At 36.0% G+C, this 27,987-nt stretch overlaps 2 protein-coding genes across 7 annotated transcripts; one reads left to right on the plus strand and one right to left on the minus strand.

Annotated features, from left to right (window-relative positions):
* Nucleotides 1–9,903, plus strand: LOC107220734. 2 transcript variants are annotated; one of them, XM_015659446.2, is made up of 9 exons: nucleotides 7–810; nucleotides 1,103–1,228; nucleotides 2,826–2,992; nucleotides 3,313–3,426; nucleotides 3,589–3,649; nucleotides 3,716–4,023; nucleotides 4,366–4,497; nucleotides 4,661–4,882; nucleotides 6,289–9,903. In XM_015659446.2, the coding sequence occupies exons 1-9, from the start codon at nucleotides 683–685 to the stop codon at nucleotides 7,380–7,382; spliced, it is 2,352 nt and encodes a 783-aa protein (XP_015514932.1). In that variant the 5' UTR covers nucleotides 7–682; the 3' UTR covers nucleotides 7,383–9,903. The 2 variants fall into 2 exon arrangements, with proteins under 2 accessions (XP_046602411.1, XP_015514932.1); XM_046746455.1 differs by lacking the exon at nucleotides 1,103–1,228 and having other exon boundaries at nucleotides 1–810.
* On the minus strand, nucleotides 9,549–27,987 carry LOC107220694 (tolloid-like protein 1). Of its 5 annotated transcripts, XR_006906395.1 has the most exons (20): nucleotides 27,681–27,987; nucleotides 27,109–27,606; nucleotides 26,313–26,451; nucleotides 24,365–24,425; nucleotides 21,619–21,711; nucleotides 20,998–21,093; nucleotides 20,196–20,373; nucleotides 20,004–20,030; nucleotides 19,661–19,872; nucleotides 18,645–18,852; nucleotides 18,325–18,533; nucleotides 18,008–18,236; nucleotides 17,712–17,897; nucleotides 17,296–17,541; nucleotides 16,929–17,149; nucleotides 16,624–16,806; nucleotides 16,338–16,467; nucleotides 16,075–16,259; nucleotides 14,710–14,849; nucleotides 12,928–13,065 (listed from the first exon to the last, which is right to left on the minus strand). XR_006906395.1 is itself a non-coding variant. In XM_046746452.1 (19 exons), the coding sequence occupies exons 5-19, from the start codon at nucleotides 21,701–21,703 to the stop codon at nucleotides 12,716–12,718; spliced, it is 2,745 nt and encodes a 914-aa protein (XP_046602408.1). In that variant the 5' UTR covers nucleotides 21,704–21,711; nucleotides 24,365–24,425; nucleotides 26,313–26,451; nucleotides 27,109–27,606; nucleotides 27,681–27,987; the 3' UTR covers nucleotides 9,549–12,715. The 5 variants fall into 5 exon arrangements, 4 of the variants coding, with proteins under 4 accessions (XP_046602408.1, XP_015514875.1, XP_015514891.1 ...); XM_046746452.1 differs by lacking the exon at nucleotides 14,710–14,849 and having other exon boundaries at nucleotides 9,549–13,065; XM_015659389.2 differs by lacking the exons at nucleotides 14,710–14,849; nucleotides 26,313–26,451 and having other exon boundaries at nucleotides 9,549–13,065.

A 27,987-nucleotide genomic window follows, 5' to 3' on the forward strand; every position in this document is an offset into this window, starting at 1 on the left:
TGGAAAGCACCATGTTCGACACAGTGTCGCTCTGTGTCGCTCTGTGTCGTTGCTGAAAAGCTCCCTGTGTCTCCTTCCTGGAAAGCTCCCATTATGATTACGGGTAATAGCCTCACCGCGGCGAAAAATCGGAGTCTCTTTTCGCATAAGGCTGACCACGAGCTGACTCATACACACGCTCATGACTATCATCTTCAATAGTTCGGTGGTCTTCGGTCGAAAGAGAAAGAAAACCACTCGTAAATACAGATATGTTACTCAACCGTACTTTGATATACAAACAGTTTGTGCAAGTAATTTACATGATTAAGCTCTTTTCGGATATTATTAAAAATTGGATGCGTGCGAGACTCAATCAAATCCTACATTCAAACCATCTGGTGCAACAGTTGCATTAGTAACAAGTGGTTACAAGTCAGAGTCAGTCCACCGTGTTGGATTCTAGGTAAATAAACAGCACCAGTATTTCCTAACAGAAGTTGTAAACGAGAAATACATCGCCACGCATAATGCCGTCCCGTACCCATACATAAAATGACTTTAATGAAGTGCTCGCGTGTGCTCGTTTGTGCGTTTATGTGCGCGTATCGAAAGGAGGTTATGCTGAAAATATGACGTGATTGACAGTTTCATATTTGTGATAATATTCGTAATCGATCGCTAAGGGAAATCGCAATTAAAGATGGTATATCTCGAATCAGATGAGGGCGTGTGGCATCATCACTATTGGGTCATCTCGCTTGGAGCCATGCTTTCTTTCGTTGGATTTCTGGTTAGCTGTGTATGCGGCTGTCGCCGCGACGAAAACAAGTATGTATTGCATTGTTGTTGATATATGAAGGTGACAATTAGAAAATAAGTGTAATTCCGATTGAGTCAGGTAACGATGAACCAGTCATCACCGATCGATGAGTACAGATAATTTGCTTCGACAGTGAATTTTTCTCTTCTATTTAAACTTATTTTAAATGTAAAGTTAATGGATGGTAACATTTTATAAATGAGCAGTTAATATTCCATTCAATGGCTATATTTGTATACAATCAATAAATATGTACTTGTAACCATCGTACTTGACCTTGGTGCCTATGTATTACAACAGGAGCGAGCTTGGGGGGCTTGCGGGTATGGTAACAATCACCCACTCTGACAATGAAGGTTTCAACAGGCTGCCGACCACAGACATCGCGCATCCCATCTCGCAGGACACAACCGATGCTGGAAAAAGGTTTCGACAAGCACAAACCTGGCATGGGTGCATGTTGGATTCATCCAGCTAACAAACGATCCACTAATCTAATTTTTTTCATGGAGTTTCAACTGTGCAATCGACTGTTACGAGCTTCAGAATAACATATTCCAAAACACTAATGTTATCATGTTTCACTATGAAACATAATTTAATTCACTCCACTAATTCTTTGCTGTTAATATAAACCGTAAACAGAGCATATACTTTGTAAATATCTGACCGGGCAGCTGTGTGGTGAGGTGCAAAAATTAGCTACCACTAAAATTATCGGACTGCGCATTTCTCTAGGCTTAATGTGTATATGAATGCTAGTGCTTTACAATTTTATATATCTGTACCTTGATGCTAATATACAGGTTTCAAATCTTCCCCGTGCCCTTTGCTTTCAAACCATAGTCGTGGCTCTAATAGGTAGTTGAAGTATATAATAAATTACAGATGTGAGCTATTTGACATATTAACTGTCTTGTCGTAAAAAGATCCGAAATATTATTGCCAATATTAATTTTATATCACAATTTGAAACTGTAAGGAAAATACAGGACCTCCATGGATAATACTGAATTCTGTAATTAAAAATGATTTGAACCAACTTCTTTTTGTAGAATATATAGGTTTTTTCACAGCATTCAATGGAAACATTGTACGAGATTTGAACACCTTCAAGCTAGTCAATTCTGAAATAAATTACTTTCATAAAATTTTTCATGCCAAATATATTGAATTTCGAACTACTCTTTCTATTGCAAAATGTAAAATCGTGTACATACAACTGTTGAAAAAAGCTACGTGAACCTTAACAATTTAGATCTCTAAATGAAACACAAACATTTATATTGGTTAATCAAATAGTCATAAAGTAAGAAACATTTTTATATCTGGAAGTATTATCTTGATAAATTAAACCTCCAGGTCTATTTTAAAAATTACAATATTCTGTGATTTTGAATTTGCTATTGTATATCCTTTATGAATTGTGAACATGTCTAAAGTGCAATTCATTTATCAGAGTTGTACAATTTTGTGTTTTCACATTGATCTTCAGATTATTTTTCTGGCTTTATACACCTGCTATTGTATCCTCTTTAACATGGCATATAGAAACTCACAAATTATTCTTGTAGCTTCTATTCTATAGCTTCGTTCTGTAGCGTTTTTTAATTTCAGGTGTTCCATTTAGGTTCTTATTTGTTGTAAAAGTTGCATCTCCACTGGCTGTGTAATAAATAAGTATTAGCTTAGAATTACACAAGTCACCGAATTTTAAAGATTCTTCCATTTGGCAAGCTACCTCCAACATTTCACGATAAAGTATGTAACATATTTCAAATTATGGAGACTGTACACTAACGGCTATACCATCTTACTTGTATAAATGAAGAGTAATCAAAGTTCCAAGAAACGTAGACCCCCTTAGCCCAAATGTTCTTCTTTTCAGGTGATTGGCTCTTTACATCTAACCCTTTATAATTTTCCTTACAATTAAAATGGGCAAACTAATTAATGGCACTGAACATTTAGCGATATTTTTTGTTGAAAAAATAATGTTGTGATAAAATCTTATCTTATTTAGGACGAGCAGTGCAAACAGAAGTTTGCCAGATATTCCAAAAGATGGAACGACGGTCGAAGCTGGTCGACTTGAAACAGTACCTCAAGATGTTATCTATGAGGCTAACGAGGTTATGTGCGATCCATCCGTCCTTTATGCAACTGTTGAGGAAAAAAACTCTCGGCGATGTATGAATCTATCAGCAAAAATAAATGTAGTCAATTCTGGAATAAACATGCTGTGAACTTTCTAAGATTCTGCAGTATATCAGAATAGTGTCCCCCCCCCCTTTAAAATATCCTATCCCCAGATAAATAAAGTTTATTCGAATCTGATATGTGTCCTCTTAGAGACTCAAAAATTTTGGCACAAAGAACATGTGTGGGAAAAGAAAAATATACCTGATAATAACTCAATTCATATGACAGAAAATTATCTCTCAGCATATTACTTCCGAAAGTCCACTGTCTGACCTATCACATTTATTTCGTTTCATTATCACTTACAGCAGATGTCAGGAGAGGAGCAAGAGAACTCGAAGAAACTTCTCTGCAAAGTGCACAGATTGAACAAGATTCAATGTCTCCGTATACGAGACTGAAGAATCCTGGATCTAAGAATGGTATTTATATAATATTCGGCATTGATCAGTAGGTATCGTAAAATGTGTATGAGTTTTTATTTTTACATTAGTTTGGTAATACTCAATTGTGAAAGGATGGTACTTGGCAACTATGTCATGTGGAAAAAACTTGAAAAAATAAATAAGTTCATTACCTTACAGACGAACACCCTTATGCCCAGGTGCAAAGCGTTCAAAAGACTGAAGCTACGCAACTAAACAGGTAACACGATTTCTATAAAAACTCTGAAAATTTCAACTCAAATTAATGTATTAATAAAATCTGTAGGAATAACGTTGGCCATTTAGTAGATACTAGTCTTCCATCGTCTTCGTCGTCGTCGTCATCATGTAATCATACGAGTGCCAATCCTATCGCCCCGCCAAGAGCTCGAAAATCGTCTTCTCATAATTCGTTAATAAGCTCTGATCCTCTTCCGGATATTCAAGCTGCAACTGCTATCACTGGTGGAGTTCATGCCAATCAAGATTTACCTTACATGACGCCACCTATACTCATGCCTCTCCCTGAACCACCACAGCTAAATCATCACGAGGAGAGGCAACAGCACTTCAGTGGAGATTCTCACGATTCCAGTACGTACTCTTGCAACTTTGTGCCAAAATGTGTACATATCACTCTTATCTGAGTATAGTAGAATTTCGACTATCTCAATATAATAGAATTTATATTATCTGAGCTATTTTGCATCCACCCTAACTTGGACGATTGAAAAACTTGAATAATGTGCGTTGAAAAAATCACCACACATTTTTGAGTCATAATACAGTTAATTTTGAATGATACCAGTTATCACTCACTGTACCTTGAATAATATGGGTTTATGTAACCATGGCATGAACTTGAATAACCGTGAACTTGAATGAAGCGGGATCGGGTAATTTAGGCTTTACCATAGTCCATTTCATTTTTTTCAGAGGGTTACACAAGCATAAGTGTAAGGGAACCCTTAGCAAACATACTCGCGCAAACAAAAGCTGCACAGCAAGAACGTCAACAACAACGTGGATTAACTGACCCTCATTATGCTACAGTTTCGGATGATTCAGGTAGTTCTATAGAATATTTATTACATTACTAGAATTACATATTTAAATGTGAGCTGAAAACAGTCCATTAAAGGCCACTTTCTTTTATTACCCAACATCACTTTGAATTTTGACCATACAATTTAAAACGCATTACTGTACTCAATGTTCACTCTATATGCAGATGAAATGTATGCAGCAATTGATGAACAAGAGAAGGTATACACAAGTGGAAGTGAAACCTATGCTCAAATACAGCCGATGGTACTTGATTCAGTTAGGGTGCAGCAAAATGAGCAAATACATTCAATGCAGCCATTGCATGTGGATGATTTGTACGCGTCAGCGCCTCAACCTCCAAGTGTTGATAGTCTCAGACATGTGGCACATGCTCATTCTAGACAAGGTATATTTATTACGAGAAATATTTGCGTTCCTGAGATGCTTACTATATTTTTTTTATCAGTATTACCAAAATTTATTGACAAGGATGTTTCAAGGGGGAAGATTATTGCGACTTATTGCTGCTGTGGCACTTCTATGATTTCAGCTACGAGGTGATGATACTGGTAATGAATGAGAACTGCAAGATGTAATTTATTGGGTGTTTACTATGTACTTAAATAATAACTGTTATTTAGTAAGAACACTTAGTTTTATCTCACAGTTAAGTAACCCGTTCACAGTATAATACACAGTATCAGTCTCCGTCGTGACTGGAATTACAATAGTGCTTGCTACATTCTGCTTCTTACATGTTCATCCACGGGTATAGTATCGTATTGGTTCATTACTTGAAGGACGGAAGATGCATTGATTTTTTTTTGATTTGATGTATTCCCGTAGTTTAGAAAAAAGTAATTCCGTTGTTATCTTTTCTCTCATTTGATATAAAGTTAGAGTAAAGACAGAAGGTTAAGAAAAGAAATGTTTTGATGTTAGTCAAGCAAAAGTATAGTGAAATTTCATCACCTCCCCCCCAATCAACTAATTTCGCGGCCGTGCAGTTCCATCTGAGCTATAATGCAAACATCTTTCTCATTTCATTAGTCGAACATAAAAAAAAATGATTAAGTGTTAAGATTAACCTTGAGTGTCGGTTGATTAGATATGTTAATGAACACAGTTTACAGATTGTTTAAATCGTGAAACAGACTATCTCCAAAAATCAAGCTGATATTGGTTGTCATTTGCTATACCGCTAATTGTAAGTATAAAACGGTCGTTAAGGTCCCACACGCAAACTTGATTGGGGGCGCACTGAATGAAGGATGGGAGCATAGTTGTCTAGTACGAATCTCAAAGCGAAATGCTGATTGGAGATCTGTACATTAAACAAGACAACTTAATATTTGATACAGGAAGCCTAGGTCCAGATAATTTTATTGATATTGAAGGCTCTGGCCTCTGAGTCTTGCAGAAATTTAACTCAAGTCATAATTGCTGCATAGATTCAATCGTATTCGCATGTGCCGCATAAGTTGGGTTCCTAATAGTCTATTCATGAGTGAAAATTGGGGTAATTAACGCGAGATATAAGAATTTGAGAGTACCCACGTTTTCAAGTCACGACATGTCATAACAAATCCAAGCATTCTGCTTGTTTTGTTAGTTACATGTATGTATCATCCACAGTGAAATTAGAACGCATGCAACTTTCTATTGTTTGCAGTGGAAAAGAAATAATATGACCTAATTATTTAAAAATACCCCATTTCTTGTACATGTGAGAAGCAGAAATTTTTTCCCAGTGAAACTTCCTCATTGGTCTATGCAATCATTAACCCGGTATTACTTTTAACCATCCTCAAGCATCATCATCAAGTGCAACCAGTTCAGTTGCTAACCTTGGCTCTCCAAAACCTGAAAAACGTCAAGCAAATTCTCCACTGCCACCACCACCAGAGACGATGTCAGACGTTTATGCATCTGTTGAGAAACGAGGCTCTAAAGAAGATCGCTTAAGAGCCAGTATTTCCTCAGGGAAATCCTTAGAAGATATGTATGCTAAAGTAATGAAGAAGAAGCGAGACATTGATGATGAGCAATTGGATATACCAACAATGAGTAGCAACAACCACCACGGGGAAAACCCAGTTTTAAATAGAAAACATAGCCTTATTGAAGTCAGTCGAACGTCGTGGTCAAGCCATGATTCTATAGAATTTCAAAGAAAGGACTTGGAATTATCCAATTTTGCCGTGGGTAATAGCAGTGCAAATTTTCCGACTGAGAGTGAAGGAAATTTGCTAAAACTTGCATTAAAACAGAACGAAGCTGACGCAAGTAAGTCTGGTTCAGATCCAGGTTACGAGGCAGTTAATGTTAACCGAAAAAGTAGCATAGTTCGAACTGTCTCAGACATCGATCCAAATTATGAAGTGTTGCGGCCACAATTTTCCAGGGTCAGTAAAAATCTAAATTCCGTAACGCAGAACAATGGAATTGATGTAGCCCTTATGTATTCTTCGCCATATAAACACAGGCAAATCAGTAATGCAAGCAGCGAGGATCCTGGCTATGAAAAAGTTCGGATGCGGCGCAGAATTGATTTGGATCAAGATACAGATTCAGAACCGAATTATGAAAGCATGCCCCATGACCCTGGGGAGCCAAATTATGCCTCTGTCTGTCGGCCAGGTGACAGCGATACAGACCCCAATTACGAATCTGTTAGTCAAAGTGACCCAAATTACGAAAGTGTCAAGTATTTGACTGTCAGCCAAAATGAAGATCCACCTTACGAGCAAGTGAACAATTATAAAAGCAATATCAACCTTGACGATTACGAAATGGTGCGGAATAAAAATGAAGGTGACCCTAACTATGAAAAAATAAAAATGAGCCATTCAACGAATCTTGCACATGATGGTGAAACCGATGATGAGCAATATATTCATGTCTGAAGGTCAATGAACGTATATGTTGATATTCTACCTGCCTTAAGTATATACAGACACTCAGATTGATTATGACGCCTTCGATATCCCTAGTAATTTTGAGAGCCATGGTTTCGAATGAGCACTGTTGGTACTGCCGGCCGCACGCGTCTGAATTTGTTCCACTCGCTGCTCGGCTTGAACCGGCAATGCCTACAGCGCTCATTTGGAACCGTGCGTTGGCAAATTAATTACTAGAGATCTCAAAGGAGTCAGAAGCAATCCAAGTGTTTGTTACATATATGCATGCGAAATGACCAGTGTGTGTTTGCAAATTTTTTTTGACATCACTTGTTCATTCTAGAATCTTTGACAATATGACTTTTGCTGCCAGACTAATATCTAGCGTACATTACGCAAATCTTTATTGCTGGTAGATTATATAACACTGGCGTGCATAAAAAAATATATATGAATATGTATATTTAGTTTATAATTATTTATTCTCTCGTCCATTTATGGCATATAAATATTTTCTATCAGAAGTAGAACATATTATCAGCTTTTTTCTCACTCCAAGTAGTGGTTGTTCATAGTTTATATATTTTTCTACCAGTTTTAGTGCCTAAATTTCAGTAATAGGATTCTTATTATTAAAATGAAAAGCAATAAAGACAGATGGACATCCCAGTAAATGCAGTTAAATAGGTGAACCACCAACTTAAGTCGTTGCACTGCCACTACACACTATATTAATTCGAAAACACATCAATCGAATACTGTACTTCTAAACTAGTGTTAAAAGTATAGATAAGTACCAACAGTGAAAAGATCTTCATTTTTTTTTTTTTTTTTTTACTTTGAGTTTTATATTCACTGCTGAAATTATGTTTATTACGAGCATCCTATATCAGTTGGTCTATTTGTCTGTCACTATTGCATTATTCAGATTCATGGTGCCTATTATATTACTTACCTGTACCTTTCGTTACTGAGCTGTCAGTTACGTTCCATTACACAAATTGCGCCGATAAGAATTGAAACTATTGTTAATGACTGAATTTTGATAAAGTATTTAGTTGGTCATACTGTTCATTGAATAAATAATGCTTTATGGATTTTTTTACACTATCGATAGTACATTCGATACGCGTTTTTAACAAATTTGAATAAAGTTTATCTTCATCATTTCAAGGCAAAATTTTATCAATTGTCTCAGTCTGAACTCCCGTTTACTCATAATTCACTACATCGTTTAAGGCAAAAAGAAATATATTTTCAAGTGTACTTTCTAATACTTTACAAACTAATCATGCTCCAAGTTTATCACTTACCAAGATTACTAACCACAATCAATTTTAGTACTTGTATGCTTTTGTTTTTCATTCGGTATGTTACGATACATACTCAATTAGACTAAAACCTTTATGTGTAATCAACGTAATACGTGCTAGTGAAGATATACGTATGCTCGCAAGTAATAGTAACATCTTTAACAAGCAACTGGTAGCCGTTCAAGTTTTCACAACATCGTTCCTGGAAAATAAATTTAGTGATTAAAAAAATATGTATTTATGTCCAAGACGTGCAATTGTTGGTGCTAGAAAGTAGATGACTGAAAATGGTATGCACATACAACTAAGGATATCCGTATCGCAAGAAAACTAAGGAAGTGAATTTGCACCCAAGTATCACATGTAATACATAGAGAATATTTAGAGTTGCTGCATAGCTGAATCTCAACGTGGCAAGCATTCTATCGTTTTTACAATACAATAAAGAAAAGATTCAAATATTTATACCGAAAATATAGTTTTATCGATTCATTACCTTCATCAATGTAATTTTTTTTTTATACATTATTCATCCAATTCCAAACTGACAGACGTGCATTTTCTCTGAAATATATTCGTCTAATTGATCACAAAATATCGAGCAAGTCGCTGTGTCAACGGCATCAGATAACCAGTCATGAAATCGACTCAAAGACAGAAATCGCGGCTTAGATAAAACGATTGCGAATTGTTCAGTTCATTGCGACAATTAGTTTGTAAGGTTTTCGCTTCTGGTTTCTGTAATTATATTTTGAAAAAGCTTAGTAATTAGACTGATCCTGTGAGTGAGATTATAATAAGTTTGTGCATGAAGGGTGAATTTTAAATTCCTACAAATAATACACAGGTTCGAAACTGGTTTGATTAAAAAAATGTATTATTCTCATTACTGAGAACTCGATTTATAGACACCACAATGACAATTCGCGTTTTATGGCCTCTACGTGGATTAACAATGTAAATGCTATAGCTATCACTTATATTAGTTATATTATCTTTATGTGTTTATGTTTTTATATAATAGGGTTTTATTTTTGCAACTCATTTGTGACTGCGCTCCATTATATTGATAAATCATAAATGAAGGTTGAACCAGAATATCTTCGAAGAACTGATCTGGTTCGAGAGAGTTTTCTCGAAGTGACATTCACTTATTTCGTTTCTGTAGACTTGCACTTGAGAAGAGTAGTTGACAGGGGTCAAATTCAAATGCACCATTTGTTAAAAAATGCACTCGCGTTAGTGGCCATAGTTCTTTGAAAATAATTCCATCAACATTGTTTGCCTCTCAATGCACTGTGTACTGTTCCAAATTAAATGTGAACAGTCGATTGATGGGCACAGTTTCATTATGTTACTTATGTTGGATTGATATATGTAACAACAATTGTAGTGTGTACTACAGATGCCTGATTGTTACATGTGTTGTTATAGCGAAGGATCAAACCTAGAATATATTGAGCCTTTGCTCATGGTCAAAAAGTGCTTAGGCAGAGTTTCTTCGACAAAGTGCTTGTTCCAGTTACATTGTTATACCTTTTATCTTGAGGTCTGTTTGATGTTCACCTTTGCATAAATTCTTTTGCCGAACAGTGAATATTTAATAGTAAGTTCCACATACCATTAACTGCAGTCAATACCAATATTCGCCTGTGTTGTTTTTGAACGATATTTTGATCAATATTAATTTCGGGATCGACGTTATAAAAATATTTGTGAACCAATTATTTTTCTTCTCGCTAAAGCAGTGAATCTGTAATGCAAGAATTACAGCCATTTATTATACCAAACTCTATCAGAAAGTTTTTGAATTTGATGATTGGTTCATATTTTTTGAGCAATCATATGCTGTTGTTTTTTATGCGTAATTTTTTCTTTCAAATCTCCCTAACATCAATATCGTATTAGCATTTTCATAATTAAAAACTATGAATAGTCTTTAACGTTGTAGAATAAATAATCGACAGTATTGCAATTAGAAGAAAATAAAGAAATAATGAGCTAATTGCCACATCAAAATCGAAATGACCAGATAATTTGAAAAATGTAGTTTTTCTACACTTACTGTCATTTGTAGATGTGCTAAATACAAGCTCAGTATAATCCCCTTATGTTATCTTGTTGCATTTTGCATTCATGAGAACCCGAGGAAAATATTTTACTCTATTATTGTAATCAGTTATTATTCAAGTTGATTTGTGCGGTATTATTTAGGCAGTACTAACACGGATGTTGCATTTGAATTCCTATGTTTCAAAGTATACGTGTATTTAGCTGGTACAGATTTTAGATTGGCATCGTGCAAGATTATTTCTAAAATAATTTATTCCATGTGACGTGTAATAATTATACCTTTCAATTGATGTGCTTGCTCGTCTCATTTGCTTATATTACATTTTGAGCAAGAAAAGCATTGTATATGAATGTGATTTGGGAACAGCTGCTGTTGTTTTCAGTTCTCATACACTACTCAATGTCAGAACTGAACTTAACGAAATTATGTTATTGTATTTTTGGTTTGCTCATGTGATGGATCGCGTGATCTAGAACTCATAACTTGTTGAACTCAAAATAAGAATTCTGTTATTAACCTGCACGTTATAAGATTGCTTTGTTCCGAATTTCGACTCACGTTTACTTTACACATATTTCATTTTTATGTCCAGTGTATATACACGTGTATTGTGTGATTTAATTATCATAGTTTAGAATATTCTTTGGTATAGCTCCGATGGCAGCATTTATCGTGAAATATATATTTACGTGTAATAACTATAAAATTCTAAACATCCTAACTTTAAACTTTAAAGAATTGGTAATTGTCGTTTTTTATGCATGAAACTGTTTCCATGTATTCACAAGCAGGCAACTAGAATCCTTCAAAGGTAACATAAATAATACAGTCTTTTGAGAAAGAAATATTCTGATACTTGGATGAATTATAGACACTCATAATGATCAAACTTTCGTAGATCGTATTACCAGAATTTTATATAATAGCAATTTCGTAATATGAATGGTTAATATCCGTTGCCAACGAAAATTTCTACTATTATTATCAATAGAATAAGCGAATCGATTGGAAAACACGTTAAAAGCTGGAGTCTTACATCCAATCTTAATGTATTTAAATAGTATACAGTTTACAGTATACAAAGAAATGCATTTCGTGTGTAAAAGTAACAAAATGGCTTATTGTATTGTGAATACGTAATGATCTCTATCGATTAAACACACACACAAAAATATATTAACAAGCGAAATATTTGTACATTCATGACTCAGACTGATTATTTTTCGAATATCATTTTAATCGAAATTAGAAAATTATTACATCCGGACAGAGACAAATATTGGTGGTTTTGTCTCAGTATGACGTATGTATAACTGACGCTCGTACAATTAAATTAGTGAGTGACGGTATTTATGCTTTTGTAGACCTTTGGCTTCTACACCGTTATATTTGAACCAGCACATATGCTTATAACTAGTTAGTTTTACTCTGACGCTACTTAAAGAATTGCAGGATGTGTGGCACTATAGTAATTATAGTTCAACGATAAACGAAGAATTAATAACAACGAAAAAAAGAATAGACGGATGTTTCTTTTTCTTTCTCATTTGATGGCTAGAAACAATTCGAAAACTCCGGACATGCGTACACATCCAAAAGAGATATTTAGTTCTGCAATAATGGATAAGAATGTTAAATCGAAGTCACTCATCTGTATCAGCTAAAAATCAGATGTATGTATATATCTACCTTATTTCATATGCATAACATTATACTGCACAGTACGGTTTGTAATAACTATACTTGATGCATGGCTAGTGTGTTTGCTTATTAGTCAATTTCTGAAGTATTTGATGAGCACGGTGATTTCTGTTGATGGCGCTGATCAGGCTACCTTCATCAGGCAACAGTAACAACAACAACAACAAGTTACATATCAAGAAGAGTCCAGAGCGCAACGTGGGGGGTCGTGATAGGCGCGACGACCTCAGCCACGCTGCCAGCACCCACGGTCACACATTGTCTGGGCTGCTTGCCTCATCGCCACAAATGTGCTCCACTTCACTCCCACTAGAAGGACTCGCTTGCTGAAAGTGGTGCTGATTAAAATTATGGCTGTGACTATGACTATGGCTCTGATGATGACGATGATGATGATGATGATGGTGATGAAGAAGTCTATCATGACGGTGACAGTGACGTTGATCTTCAACTCTTTGCTGCAAGTCGTCGATATGAACCTCTTGAGGACGTTTCTTCAACTTTCGGTGGCATAGTAGACAAAATAAAGTTGCTATCAGAATGGCACCAGCAGCACAGCCGGCTGGTACAGCATAACTGTCAGGAGGTATTACTACCGTACCTAGAATCAATTCAACATCGATATTAAATCCATATCAGAATACTTAAAAAATGTACTAGAGTCACACGTGTTTCATTGGGAAACTACTCTGCAAGGACTGATCTTTCTCTAGAGAAGTACTTCTTAATCTGACTATCCCAATTTTAGAAGGCTTATGCCAGAAAACGAACATGACTTTTTAGATCAGTGTCAACAAAGGTCTGTAATAGGAATTAATTCTGGCTCAAGATTTGCAAACATGATTAGCCACATAAAACTTCACAGACTGTCTGGATGTAGCACACCATATCAAAGTAATTAGAATTTTAGTTTGCAACATAATTTACTAAAGAGTGTTAATTATCATATAATGTTATCATGTATAACTAAGTAGCTACTACAGTAGTATAACAGGAGAGAAGAGAATAAGATTACGAGAACAGGAAGAAGAATTTGGCACATGAAAAAAGAGTAATGCATGCACTTGGTCATTTTTCAGAAAGCAAGTTAATTGCATTCAAATATAAACCATGCAGTCCTTGAGGATTATGGAAAGGATATTACCATAGGCAGGTAATGTATCAATTTAGTGTGATATCAGCTGAGACAATATTGTTGATAATATTAAGGTATTGCGTAATTGCCAATTATGAACATGGTGCTACATTTAATTCATGTATAATTTTCGAGTACTCACAGATATCATTAACATATTAAACTCTTACTTTCTGAATTAATTACATACATTTGCATCACGAAGCTGTATTAAATTTAGTCATCGCTAATTACAATTCGGCGAGCAAATCTATAGCAAATTAGCATATTTTTGTCACGATCTGACAATTTAGCAATTATAAAAGAAATTGAGGTACTGACAATTATTGTAACTTACAATTCGATATTTTATAATTAAAATTGGTCAAATCGCTATGATGCTCAAAACTAAGTCACTGCCTGCAGAGTTGACGTTATTTCAACCATCCTGCTGAGTTAGTTCAATTTGAAACCATTCTGGAGAGTTGGCTCATTTTCAGTAAGACCTGTCATTTTAGCAGTAATTAAAGAATTCGAGTTAGTTACAATAATAGTAAGTAACTCAATTTTTTTTACTGCTGCTTTTTTATTTTTATTATTGTAATGAACTCAATTTTTTTTATTAGTGCTAATTTGACAAGTCCTAATGAAAATGACCCAATCGTCTCAGATCGTTGAACTTGAGCTACGTGATCAAGAGGTTTTTTTATGAGTGAAGGAAGCAGTGGTACACTTTCAACCATCCTGATAGAGACTCATTTTCATGATGACTCGTCTAGTTATAAGGCTTGAAGTATATTACAGCATGGTGATGCGAATTTCTGTAATAAATTTACTTTTGTTGATAAAACATTTGTCTCACTACATAATTTATCGTTCATCATTATTCCCGAATGATTGTAGAAACCGTAATATATGGAGATATTTCAAATGTAAAATCTGCCATATGACGTTGAGCAAAGACCTCAATACAAACTGCAGACTTCATTGCGGCGGCAATATATCCTAGATCGTAACGTACGCAGGAACTACTGACATTGAATATCTAAATCACATTAAACTTCCTAGGCAGATTTTAATGGAATGTTACTCAACAACGCAATTGACATGGAAAACGGTGCGTGGACTCACGTGATAAGGGAGATCATAACATGCCGGCCCGTTGGAAGCCACGTGTGAGGCTCAGGTGGCCACGAACACAAAGCACAGAGAGAGAAGAAGCATGGCAGTGCCTCCAGCCAATGCTGGCTCCAAGGGAGCTGATGCTGCACCTGCGACACCACACACCATTCACCCAACCAATCCCACCACTCTCACTTGTACGTACGTACTACTTACCTAAAAAATTTTAACTCTATATCTTTACCCACCAACTTGTGGCGGTGTAGTTTTATGATTTGGCCTGCAGATTATTCAAACGAAGCTTAGTTCGTTCAGTAATGACAAGTGATAATATCAGGTGCCAAAACAATAAAAAACAGTCCACTGACTGTTAGTGTTAAACTTTTTTTTATTCGTATTATTAGCGTTCGAAACAACTCTGTGCACTTGATGGATAGTTTATGCAGGTATAGTTATCAGGTGTAGATATACATATAGGCATGCTATGAAACACTCGTTTACACATTAAGGTGAAGTAAGGAGTCAATGAAATATTGCAATAGTAATTATTAGATATTATTCTATAGAATTGCAACTGAGAAACTATACAGAGATCAGACTGAATATGCCTTGAAATTTACACAAACTCATGTGCTAAACGATCCAAAGTAAACACACCTAAGGAGAATAAATAGTACTGAAGGCATAAATCTATGAAACCATATGTATAATGCATATGGCTGGTTCTTTTAAAATTCGGGACACTTCTGTACCTTATGGTGACCAATGTTTTTGTAATTATAGAATATAATAATATCGGTTGAAATAAAATTCATTTTAGAATAAATTTTTTTTATTTTATTTTAAACTTTGTTACTGGAATAATTTTGAAACTACTGGGGTGAATAAATGTAAAATCCTATGAGTTCTAAGTTATGAAAAGCTTCGTCGGTTGAGATTAAAATCATTAAAATTCGTTCATCCATTCTCGTGATATTGTCATATAAAAAAATTATCCCGAAATATTTTTATTGGAATTATAGTTTTTTTTTTTCTCATAATTCAATTTTGAAGGCTTATATTCTTCATGTTTGCTTGTATGAAGAAAATACTGAACAGTTCTAAAAAAAATGATTTAAAACGATTAATGATAGTTCTTATAGAGTTAGGTGGAACGATTTCAAATTCTCCAATATCTAAGCAAGTTCCTTCTCGAGGTATAATACGAACACATACTAGTGTCATAAAAACAGTGGCCACTGTTATGTGTAAGAGTGTCAGATTTTATAAGAATCATTCTATACTTGTGTATATTTACATGTGAGTCTGAGAGAGGAAGCCAAATAATGAACATCGATATAAAGTTTAAATATAACGCATTTCATCAAGACTTACAGTTTTCTTCATCAGACGAGTCATCAGGCCCACAATTGTTAATTCCATTACAGTGAAGACCCTTGGTAATACAATATTTGCTCACGATACAAAGAAATTGTCCAGAACAATCGCCGTCCGTAGCCACTTCCGTCCATACCGCTCGGAAGCCCTGTTGACCCACAGCTTTGTCCGCAGATATAAAACTGAATTGTATGGTAGTGTAAATATCAATTCAATCAGGAATTAATTTTAAATTTTAGTACTTTGAAAGACAACCAAACCTTAGGCGCATGTTGTTATCTTCAGATACATAACTCCATTTAGCATCAGCGCTTTTAACGCCACAGAGTTCAAGTGGTGGAGCCGACACCATGTGCCACATGCGCAGTACTGCTGCGGGGCAACCTCGTGCTGTATAGAAAGCGTATTTATTGAAACAAGGATTATAAGACTGCCTTTGTTGGTCAATTAAATATAGATTCCACAAGCAGTTTTGTAGCAGATTATAAAAAATTAGATCAAATTGAGAATGTTGAGGGGAAACTCTTGCAAACATTGATTACACACCTGACTGCTCGCCTTCAACAGAAAATAATTCGAAATTCAGAAGTACTCGATAATTTGGTCTAACGTTTATAAACCAATTACAAGTTTTACTGGCCAAGTTGCGTGCTGGCCCATCATACTTGTTTGGAAAATTGGGACTAGTGATCATCCCATAATCCAAACTGCTGATATTTGAACCACAATCTGCAACATAATCACCTCAAAATAATAAGTGTTGTCAAATACTGTATGGTGATAAATAATAAATCTCTGTTAATTTTAAATTAGTCCACTGGTGAAATTTAATTATGACATGTATAAGTTACCACCAAATATAGATTTAGCAACATCAAACGTGTAGCGAGCCTTGAATCCACTGTACACAAGCTCAGCATCAGAATGCAAGATAACTTTCAGTCCAAGAGCCCCAAGATTTGACTCTACAGGTCCCGGAGCTGTCATACCGCAATAGCGACCAATCAACTTCTCTGTGTTGTCCCGATACATATTGTATATCTCTAACCAATCTTCTTGGCAAATATGAATTCTATTGGAAAAAGTTGATTACTGCTCAAAGTGGAGGGCATCAATTTCAGTTCATCATTATCAGGGTTCATCGTATATATCAAATGTTTAATTCCGTTACAGGCATAAGGTAAAAGGCAAAAAATAAATTGAAGATCTAACGCTCACCCATAATATCCTACCGATGAATTGGCATTGTCAGCTCTGACCTTGAAATGATCAAATACTAGCGTAACCTGTTCGTTCGGTGTGGCTAAAAATAAATAAGTGCAGTTGGTATCACTGGGGTAATTGCTAGGGTAACGTGGGGAATTGAATTCTCCTCTTTTACGGGATGAACTGCGATACGTAAATAAACAGGTTCCATCGGGTGCTGCCGTTCCAGGTATCCGATACTCTGTTTCAAATCGATACCTATAAAAAAGGAAAAGCAAGAGCTTCAAAGTTGAACGCAGTAATATAAAGAAAATTAGATATATTCAAAGATTATATGATATCAGTGTTTTGTAACAGGACCAAATGGGCCATTCAATTAGTCAATCAAATAAATCGAGTCAGTCTTCGTAATTGAGGTGTAAACTTACTGAGCTTTGAATCCGTTGCCCTGAAGTTCTCCGCTGCTGAAAACCATGACCAGCCGTGGACCGTCACTGACGACATTGCTTGGTTTGTGTTCTCCACCGCACAATTCGTGATCAAATTTATCATATGAATCTGTTGCCTCCTGCCCTTTTAGATATACTTTCAAATATCCATCGGTACAGACCGAGCTGTAAAGTTCCGATAATCAATGATATTATCAGTTTCAATATTTGAAATCTGAATAGTAAGTAGTTTCAAAAAACATGTTCATATTTTACAGACAGACTATGATACGTACTCTCCTTTTGCTTGCCCTTTGGGTATATCAAACTTGTAAAACTCTAGTCGCACACGTTCTAGATGTTGTGAATCTTGCATTCCATAGATAAAATATCGGCAAACTATTTTGGGTATATATGGAAAAGGATAATTTGGGCTAAACACAAAGCCAAAGGATTCCTTTTTACTTAATATCTTCTGATCGCATTCCGAACCACGAATGTGTTCGCCATCATCCTTAATGAAATCTACAAATTTACAGCAAAGGAGAATGACTATGACACTTCTCCCAACGCAAGCTCATCCACAACTATTATGGTATTGTTGTTCATTTACCTAATTTAACAAAGCTTTCGGAAAATTCAAAAATACCCTTGAATCCGCGATTTTGCGTATTGGCTGTTCGCTGGAGTGTAACAAATAACACAAACAAGCTAGATTCGGAGGAGTAAAGCACCAAGTTTCGTTGTTGCCCACAGTATGTACCAATAACTGCCGAAGTGTTGTCAATGCCATCATATACTTTCACGTAATCGAATGGACAACTACAAAAATGTTAAGTAATTTGATTAGTAAACGTTTCAAAAATATGGTGAATAATGAGCTGTTTATTTCACACACAGAGCTGACTATTTTATTATAATATAATTACTCACTGAGGCCCACCAAAGAATAAATCAAAGTCACGGAATTCTAAACGAACCCGTTGACTGGGCTTCCCGATAAATTGATAGCTGCAGACTAGATCTTTGGGATAAGCACCCGGATAAGTTGGTGACAATATATTTCCTGTAAATTTAATAGCTGCATCTACTGTAAACGTGCATGGTGTACTTGGCGCTGGAGTTCCCACTTCATAATCGGCTGAAAATATGATGTGCAATGGAAGCATATTTCAAACAGTATTACAATAAACTTTCAATAATAAACTAAAATAATTTGATATAGTGATGGAGAATGTCAGTGGTATATGTCCTCTGCTTTGTGAACAAGTATTGTATTTTCAGTGTTATGATGTGGCGTGAAACGGAGATATAAAGGAAACGAAATTCGACAGATATTTTCATACTATCGACATGATTAGCATCCGAAAAATGAGTTTTCAGCTCTTTCATCATTTAAGCGTTGCATGCCGTGACTGAAATGCATGTGCCAAAAGTTACTCACAGTAAAAATATTTTTAATTTTTGTGATATATACGCATACCTAGATATATACCTGAGCGGAATTTAATATTTGTCATTTTAAAACAACGTTAAATAAAAAAGTATATGTGAGTTCCACACAAGTAATGTAACTAATAGCTTGGCGACTGTAAATTTTTAAGACGTAAGTTATATTCATTAAAACAAAATCGATTTAATAGTAAACAATACTTGATCATTTCCTTTATTTTCCACTGGCACTGTTGCGTTAAATGTTCATTGAAATATTTATTGCAAGGGGCTAGTCATGTTCAACTAGTATTTCGAGATATGGCACGTAGTATCTATAATTGATATTATGTCTGAGTTACATATTACTTCCTGCTATTTCCAACCAAGTAAAGCCGAATTTTTAGACACGTACAAATGATACTACCACTGATATCATTATCCATATCACTGAATAAGTTACTTTTGTCTAACAATGAATTTATAAAATGTTAGTAAAGAAATAGAATGCATCTTACACTCATTGATAAAAGTGTAGTAGCCAGTAAATAGATTAGGCAGAGTAACGTTTTTGTCAGTATAGAAACTGAGTGCAATGCCCTGATACAAAGAAACTCGCTTTCGTGGAGGGATAGGTCCACAGTATCTTCCGCCAAATGGTGATTCTATCAGCTTGCTATGATTTCCAGACTGTACTTCTGTGTAAATGTCCATGTACTCATGAACGCAACTATAAAATTGAAAATGAAGATAATCACAATCTTACAGTCATTGTAGACCAAAAATATTACATAACTGTGATATTAACGCAATGTAGCTCGTGACATTGAAGTACACACCCATAAAATAAGCAAAACTCACCCAGGTAACTCGCCAACTGCTGCGCCACTGAAACACATCAAGAAATAATTGGGAAACTATTGTATAATAATAATTATACAACAGTAGACCATGTTGGGTCTACCAATTGCTTTTTTGTAGTTGGACATTAAGAAATCGATGCTAGACGTGAATTTAGATCTAATTGTAAGATGAAGTTTCACTGATACTCACTCGGGAGGCATACCACGAAGGCCGAAAGAAGTAAACACAATTTCAACTCGTTGCCCAGAGCCAGCCAGAAATGTATAAACACACTGTCTAGATTCACCTTCAGGGTTGATCAAAGTTGGAGCACTGAAGGTTCCATTTTGTGGACCATCTGGGAAGCTTGCGAACGATTGGTCGCACTCTGGGCACAAAATCATCTCGGTAGTGTGTATAATAGAAATATCATTTTGTATAGATTACTGATTGATGACATTCTACAGGCACGTGTAAACTGACAAAAGAGCAAATCTCGTGCGTTTCATTACTACGAATTTAAAAATTATCAGTATCTGGCTCATGCACAACCGTAGGAATATCCATTAGACAGGATACTTGTTTCAACTGTGGCAAAGTAATTGTCCCAGATAGCTGCAGCGTAATAGTAACGGGCAAGCTTGACTTAGATTCATTTTTTTTTCTGTTCAACCAGTTCTCTGACTTTCAGGTCAACGCATATCGTATTTTGAATATCGCTCATGTAATACATTGTGTCTGTTCTAGTATCAACGAAGCTCTTACTAGTAGCAAGATCACCTATAGTGTAATAGCGACGGAAATTACTGCAACGAGTTTTCATCAGTGTTTGTGGCAGCTAGAATTACAAACAGATTTGAAAGCCTATAAGAACTCTTAATAACTATATAATAGGATCGAAGATTTGAAATTTACGAGACTTGCCCAGGTGCTCAATTACATAATTATACTGTAATGTCACTGTGATACTAACTCATAGTGTACATAACATTTTTCAATAAATGAGACATACTTGGTGTCTTGGTAGTAGTGAATGGTCCCAGTGGCGGCGGCAATGAAGGAATGTAGTCCAGTTGGCGTAGTGGTACAACATCGATTACCTCACGAGCTGATTTTAAGGTATGATGACCATCCAAGGTACCCCAAAACATCCACCGCCACCGGGAACACACCATACTCCCATTAATGAAATAATAAAAATCATACCATTGTATTTTGAAACACTGTAAACTAATAATTCATTGTACTGTAAAAGATTTTGATACACATTTTGTTCGACCAGAGCAAAAATTCATGACAGATTTGTATATATTACATCTTTTTTTATATACGTGCAATTAATGTGAAAAATAACGAAAGCCATAGTTTTTCCTATATGTGCATATCAATTTGTGTGTTATGCACTAAGTGCCAAATGATCATGGAAAGTACATTTATTTCATTGTAGTTACAATTGGTATGCCCAACTGACATGAGTATAGGATTGGCCGTTCTACAGAAATGGTAAAGCATATACTTGTAATAACATGTATGTAAATCACGGTAAGCATGAAATACTAATGACAAACCCATTAACTTGTGAAACTATACTTTCCAGTAATTTTACAACATTTATATAGGATAAAATACACACCTGTAGTGGTACGTGGAAGGAGTAGCAGAAGGAAGGCAGATACAACCAAACTACTCCCAGAGGCATGCCGGAGTGCTGAGGCCATACTGTGTCCTGCAATTAGCAATACTTTGTGATAGTAAGATGAATCCAGGCTGCGCGCAGCATCATACCAATACCTATTACGTATACACATGAAGTGAATACATTTTGAAGGTGATTCAAGAAAAACTTGTGAAAGATTAAGGTCAAATGATCTTGTTTTCGCCTGCAGAAGCGGTAGCTTCAAGTGGTGACAGAAGTATTTTTTTGCTGGTAAATGTAGAGAGAGCAGGAAATAGTCATAATAATAAATTGTAAAATATTTGATAATATGAGTAAAACGGATGTGACTAAATTGTATTAACGGGAAAATCGAATGAAGCTGTTTAACTTAGAGAGATACACCGCAAGAGGTTACCCGATTTGACAAATCTTTCAATGGTAATAGGGGGTTGTTTATGCCTGCACCTACAGATCGCTCCAGCTATAAATGATCAATGGTGACATCGGATTTGTTTTACTATTTTCAAAAAAACTGTAGCTAGGCTGGACCTGAGGATTTTTAATACACGGAGGGAAAGGATTGTTTGACTCAAGTGATATTCGTTTGATACAACTAAATGCTATAGTCAAATCCGGTAAACACAATACTTACTTAATTCAACAAAATGATTTTGTCGTACGAAATACTTGTCACAACTTAATACAGAATTGAATCAAGCCTTTGAATGCTCATGCTAACTATCAATTTATTCAAGATAGATAACACGGCATGAGTTCTTTACGATAATGTGAATTTTGTATAATCAATGTGTGATTGAAATGATTAAAAATTTAATTGAGCAGACCTCAATAGTTTTATATTAAAAATATGAAATTGTTGTATCAAAAAAAAAATAAACTTGCTCCACTTCATGTTTTGTTGAGTCAATAAGAGGTCTCTTTTTCCCCCAGGATATATTAGTCTTTCGACTATATTCCTAAATCAAGAGAGTTCAAAAATATTTTGCACTCAATGGACATTAGAGTTATTCAAGCGCACAAAACGTATTCATACCTATCATGACGTCATTTATAATTCTGTTGACTCAAAATGTTCAGGGATTTACGCGATGTTAATCGGATAAAACTCAAAAAAACTTGTTGTATACGCAAAAGTGAGAACCGACTATGTGTCAATATCAATTTCAATGACTCGAAACCTGATATTAAGCTTCCTTCGTTTGTAATCGATCTGTTGACAACTTTATCTTACGTTGTCTGTATCTACTTTCCTAGCTGAGTACCCAGTTTTATAACGATCTCTGAAGCTACTTTCGTAGCGAGAAAGTTCACTGCCTAGCGGCCGTTTATAGTACTAGTATACTGGTGTTTACGATGAATATATCGCGGTGTTAATGCCATAAGGGCGTAAACTTATAGGGTGTATAAATAAGTGTAGGCCCTTTTGCCAATAGGACTGCGATATTCTCTACTTGTTTCAAAGTATGCGGTGTCTCTTTTACCTCCCAAACAAATTAGTGCAACTGATTCAACCAGTTACGCCAAACACGGTCCGGTTAGATCTACAAAGTAGGGCATTCCATCGATGTAAATTTTTTGTTGGCTGGATTCATGTACTTATTTTACTTAAAGTAACTAATTGTTTCTGTCAACGAACATGCGACTTGGAGAAAAAATACATAATCTTCAAATGAAATGATATTTAGTTGATTCTATTTCGGGAAAGCACCAAAACTCGAATCAATACTTCACTCAATCGCAACAAGAAAGGCTTTTGTTGAATCAAGGAATTCGCTTGACTGATTGTGAGTCATTTTCACAAACTAACTAAACCAAAATTGTCGCATTGAAGACATCGTATTTGGAACAAATAAGGGATACTAGATTGAAGTGAACAGACTCTGACAAAATCCGTTTTGTTGGATCAATTACGATCCCTTCGTGTAAAAATGATGATATTTCCCCTTCAGCATAGCACCTTTGGGTTTTTTTTCACTCATATTTTGACCGATTAAAAATTAAAAAACGCTCCAATCAAGTTGTACAGATCTTATATCGACGGGTTTTTACGAAAGAAATAGATTGCGCACTGTCCATAGTCGCTACGAATAACGGAGCAAAAGTTTCAGTCAAGAAACGATAAAATATCTCTTTATTTTCTTAGTATATTCTCAGCTGTTGGTCGTACGATGTTTTAAATGCCTTTTCGAATTCCTTGGGGTTTGATTAGTCAGCGAATGAACGGATCTGGATAATATTGGTCTCAACTGACGCAGCATCTCGTAGCTTAAGACTGACTCAATTTTGGATAATTCCATTTGCTAATTTTGATGGGCTCAAAACGCACCCCAATCGGAAATTTCTTAGGTCAACTCCATCAAGGACCAGCCAAGTTAACAGCTTGTTTTATTTCAATTTGCTGTGTATCTCGTCAAAATGAAGCTCACAGCACCCTCGTCAAACGTTATACACGTTACAGAATCAGACCCTGCCACAGATTCCATCATTTTTCTTATTACTTTGTGCAAATCCAAACATATTATTTAGTTCTGACGCTGGGCATGTGTGATATTCTAAGAACTTTGACTTCCGCACATCTTCAAAGCTCCCCGGACAGCAGAACGAAGACCATTGGATGATGTGGCCCTAATTAATGCTTAACTCATTTTGCACAGGCGAAGCCATGTTTATGTATCAGGTATGTTCAAGGATATGAACCTACCATATCGTCAGTGTCTGTTCCAAGCACAGGAAGAGGGTTGAAAGTGGATCTGGTAGATCATCTGCAATGTATAAAAAGTAGTATAGTTTCACATTCTGATGATATTTTATTGATATAAAGCAGATCACCTGAATTTTATTTATTAATAAATATAGATGATAGTAACTATATCTAGCTGTCAAATTAATCTTGTCATAAGTATAAAAAAGCATTCATCCACGAAATCATAATGAATATCTAACACGTATCTATCAAATGCTGAAAACAACACGCTAATTATATAAGTGCCGAATGAGTTCTTTGCTTTAATAATATATACAGAAGCTAGATATTGCCTGGAAAACGGAACAATCGGCCATCAGCAATTAGAACGGGGTTTTTTACTAATGTTAATGAAAATGTGATAAAACGAGCGCGATTCTACGAATAATGCACTAGAATGCTTCAGCTTTACTTCTATATCTGTTAATCATGTGTATGGATTTTTTTTTCAGTTCTGCCTTCAATTATATAATTTCATACGGATACACCGTATTGTCTTAACAGAAGTATGACTGGATCTTTAGAATATCGTTTACGGCTAGAGAGTAATCGCTAGATTATAAGCTCACATACTCTTTTCCGCGGTAAGTTAAATCAATGAGATCGATTAAAGACACAAGATGTTGAATTGTAAAACACTTTCATTTCTCCTTTTGATCGCACATCCAAATGTATGTATGCATTCAAAAGCAATAAAAAGTCGGTATTATATCTCCTTCGGCTTTCTCCCTTTTAGCTATTCACCTTATAACCCTACCGAAAATGATCAGGTGTTAAATCCCATAACGTTTTGAAAGAAATCAATATGTAATTTACCTTGTATATTTATCATGTATTTATTTATCTTCTAAATTCGTAAAAAATAAAAGACATCACGTAATAAATCATAAAAACACGAATCATCAGATGTACTAGATCAAAAATCTTGTAGTTATTTGTATAGTTAATATATGATTTCGCGAATATATTTATTACGAACATACGAAATTACAAGATAAATCATGTAACAAAGTACTCGCTGATTTCTTTCAAAACATTATATTATTTAACACATGATCACTTTCAGTAGGAGATGATGTACCAATTAGATCGGTATCGCGAAAGTATTTCCTGTTATTATCAGTAAAGTAAATCCGCTAGTGTTCGGCCACCCAGTGATTGGCCACTATTAAACCAATGGTTGGCCAGATATTTTATTACCGAAATTTATTACCTGTAAACTCATGAGAAAAGCTACTGCTAGAGGTGCTCAAGAAAAGGTGAAAGGTATGTGTGTACTGTGTATGTACGTATGAATATATGTATGTATGTATGTATGGGCGTGCGCGCGCGCGCACGTGTGTATACGTGTGTGTGCGTGTGTAAATTGGGAAATTTGCTGATTAATCGGCAAGTTAGTAGACTGCTCTCAAAGATACGAAAAAGTGACTAATATATATGCTTGGGATTTGTTTGTTTGAAAATGAGCATTACTTTCCAATACTGTTTTTATTTCATCAAATTGAAACATTAAATCATCATTAATTGAATTATTTATCACGATAAAACGACTTCCAGTATTTTAATTTGACATGCGGCAAATTATACGCATCGAAATTGGTGCCGTCGAGTACCTACAAGCGCTATACGTAAGAACTTTGAACGGTTTCAACGCGAGAAAATGTACAAAATCGCGTTAGTAGATTATTTTCGTAATTCTAGTCTAATTCGCGTTACATGATAGACCGCCAGAGGGTGGATTTTGCGTCAAATTTTATTAATTTTCTCGAACTTCGAATTCGCTGTATAGTTGAAGAATGATTCTAATTATAGCTTCAAAGCAGGCAAATGTGAAAATTGAATAAGAAACTGCGAATGAAATGAGAGAAGCCTTCCACATGGAGATCTGCACTGAATAGCTACGTACCGAGATTAGCTGGCAGGACTGTCAGCAATCTTCTATCTCTGTTGTACTGTTGGGTTGACAATGAGATCTTTCTTTCTTCTAAGGAATTTATAGCACTGGCAGCTTGTTTCAGAGCACACCCTGTGTCCTTCGGCTTTCACTGTGTCACATACTCACCAGATTTAAAACTTGCTAATAGATCGATAAGAAATGATTTTGGTCGGCTGAACAGCGGTGAAAAAGATGTGTTGTATATATCACTAGGGAATTCATAAATCACTAAAGCCAAAAAAGTTTACGAAATAGAAAGAAATGACTTTTTAAACCGTGATCGAGATATAATAACTTTATTTTATACTAGCTTCGCCTGCGGATTAATTTTTGTCCCCGTAATTAGGCTGTAATTTCAGTGAAAGATAACTTTCAGTTGAATATGAAAAAACGGACCCTTAGTCACTGTACAATCAAAACGTGGTATTGCAAAGATGCAATGGAAGGAATTTTTTAGGGTGAGGGTGTGCGAAAGAGCACGGACAAAGCTAGACGAAGAGGGCAAGTCGCCGGCAAGTGAGCAGGGCGGGGTAGTAGACAGAGAATTGGGGATGACTGAGAAAACCTGAACCGCGCCCATGCGCTTGACTGATGTTACTCGCGGGAGTCGGAAGCTGATGGTCAATAGTTGGTCGTCCCGCACGAGCAGTGACACTTCATTATAACTCAGAACGACAGAGAAATTACAAAGAAATGGCAGTGAATTCGTCAAGCATTGATGATTGCTATATAAATGCATGCATGCTCTGAACGTAAATTTACGCACCATTGATGTTTCACCAGCATGATTTCACTCACATACACGCACGGAAGGGGGGTGGGCGAGGGATTCGCGAGATTTTCGCCAAGCTCTCCGAATGTTGGGGAGCTTTTTCCATCCGTTGAATCATCCACGGGGATAGTAAATAGCTGGGAAAATCCACCCCCCGGTTCAGTCAGGTTGAGAGTAGAAGGTACCCGAACTCCGGATCAATCCGAAGAACAAATTTCGCTTTCGCAAGTCGGTTAATCTTGTCCCCTTCTTGTGCAGAATTTTAAAACGCGCTAAGTCCCGCGACGCACGAAACCATTTTCTTGAAAAATTGGTCGGGCGTTCTGTGATTTGCATTGCCCTTCAATCCCATATTTCTGCATCCGACAATAACATCGCAAATGAAACGTAAATGATTCACCATGTCTCAAACTCCTTGCAACAACGCGTTGACAAACGGTCGACCAGGTCCAGCCATCCACCTCAACACGCCCCAACTGACGATAGGGGTTGCTGAGGGCAGAGAAAATAAGGGGTGGAGGTAGCAGCCGGGGGTAGGTGGGTATAGGCGGTAGCAGATACCATACCGCGAAATTCCAGGAGAGTTCACTGTAGGCGCCTTGAGTGTCGTCGGGTCTGTGGAGGGGGAGGAAGGTCCTCAGAGGCGACATCATCCCCCTAGCGTTGACCAAGATTCCGGACAAAAGAGAAAGGAGGAAGCTAAACACAATAAGATACTCACGGCGGTAGCCTTGTATTTGCTACACGATAGTTTAATTACACGCCGTTCAAGTTTCAAAACGTTTTTTAGTTCCCACTTGGAAGAAGCTTTATCCTTTTCAAAAGATCGCTGGAGTTAAATTATAGCTTGATACGAGCCTGGGGCGAAATGCG

Source organism: Neodiprion lecontei, chromosome 1 (assembly GCF_021901455.1).
Source record: "Neodiprion lecontei isolate iyNeoLeco1 chromosome 1, iyNeoLeco1.1, whole genome shotgun sequence".
Classification (NCBI taxonomy): domain Eukaryota; kingdom Metazoa; phylum Arthropoda; class Insecta; order Hymenoptera; family Diprionidae; genus Neodiprion; species Neodiprion lecontei.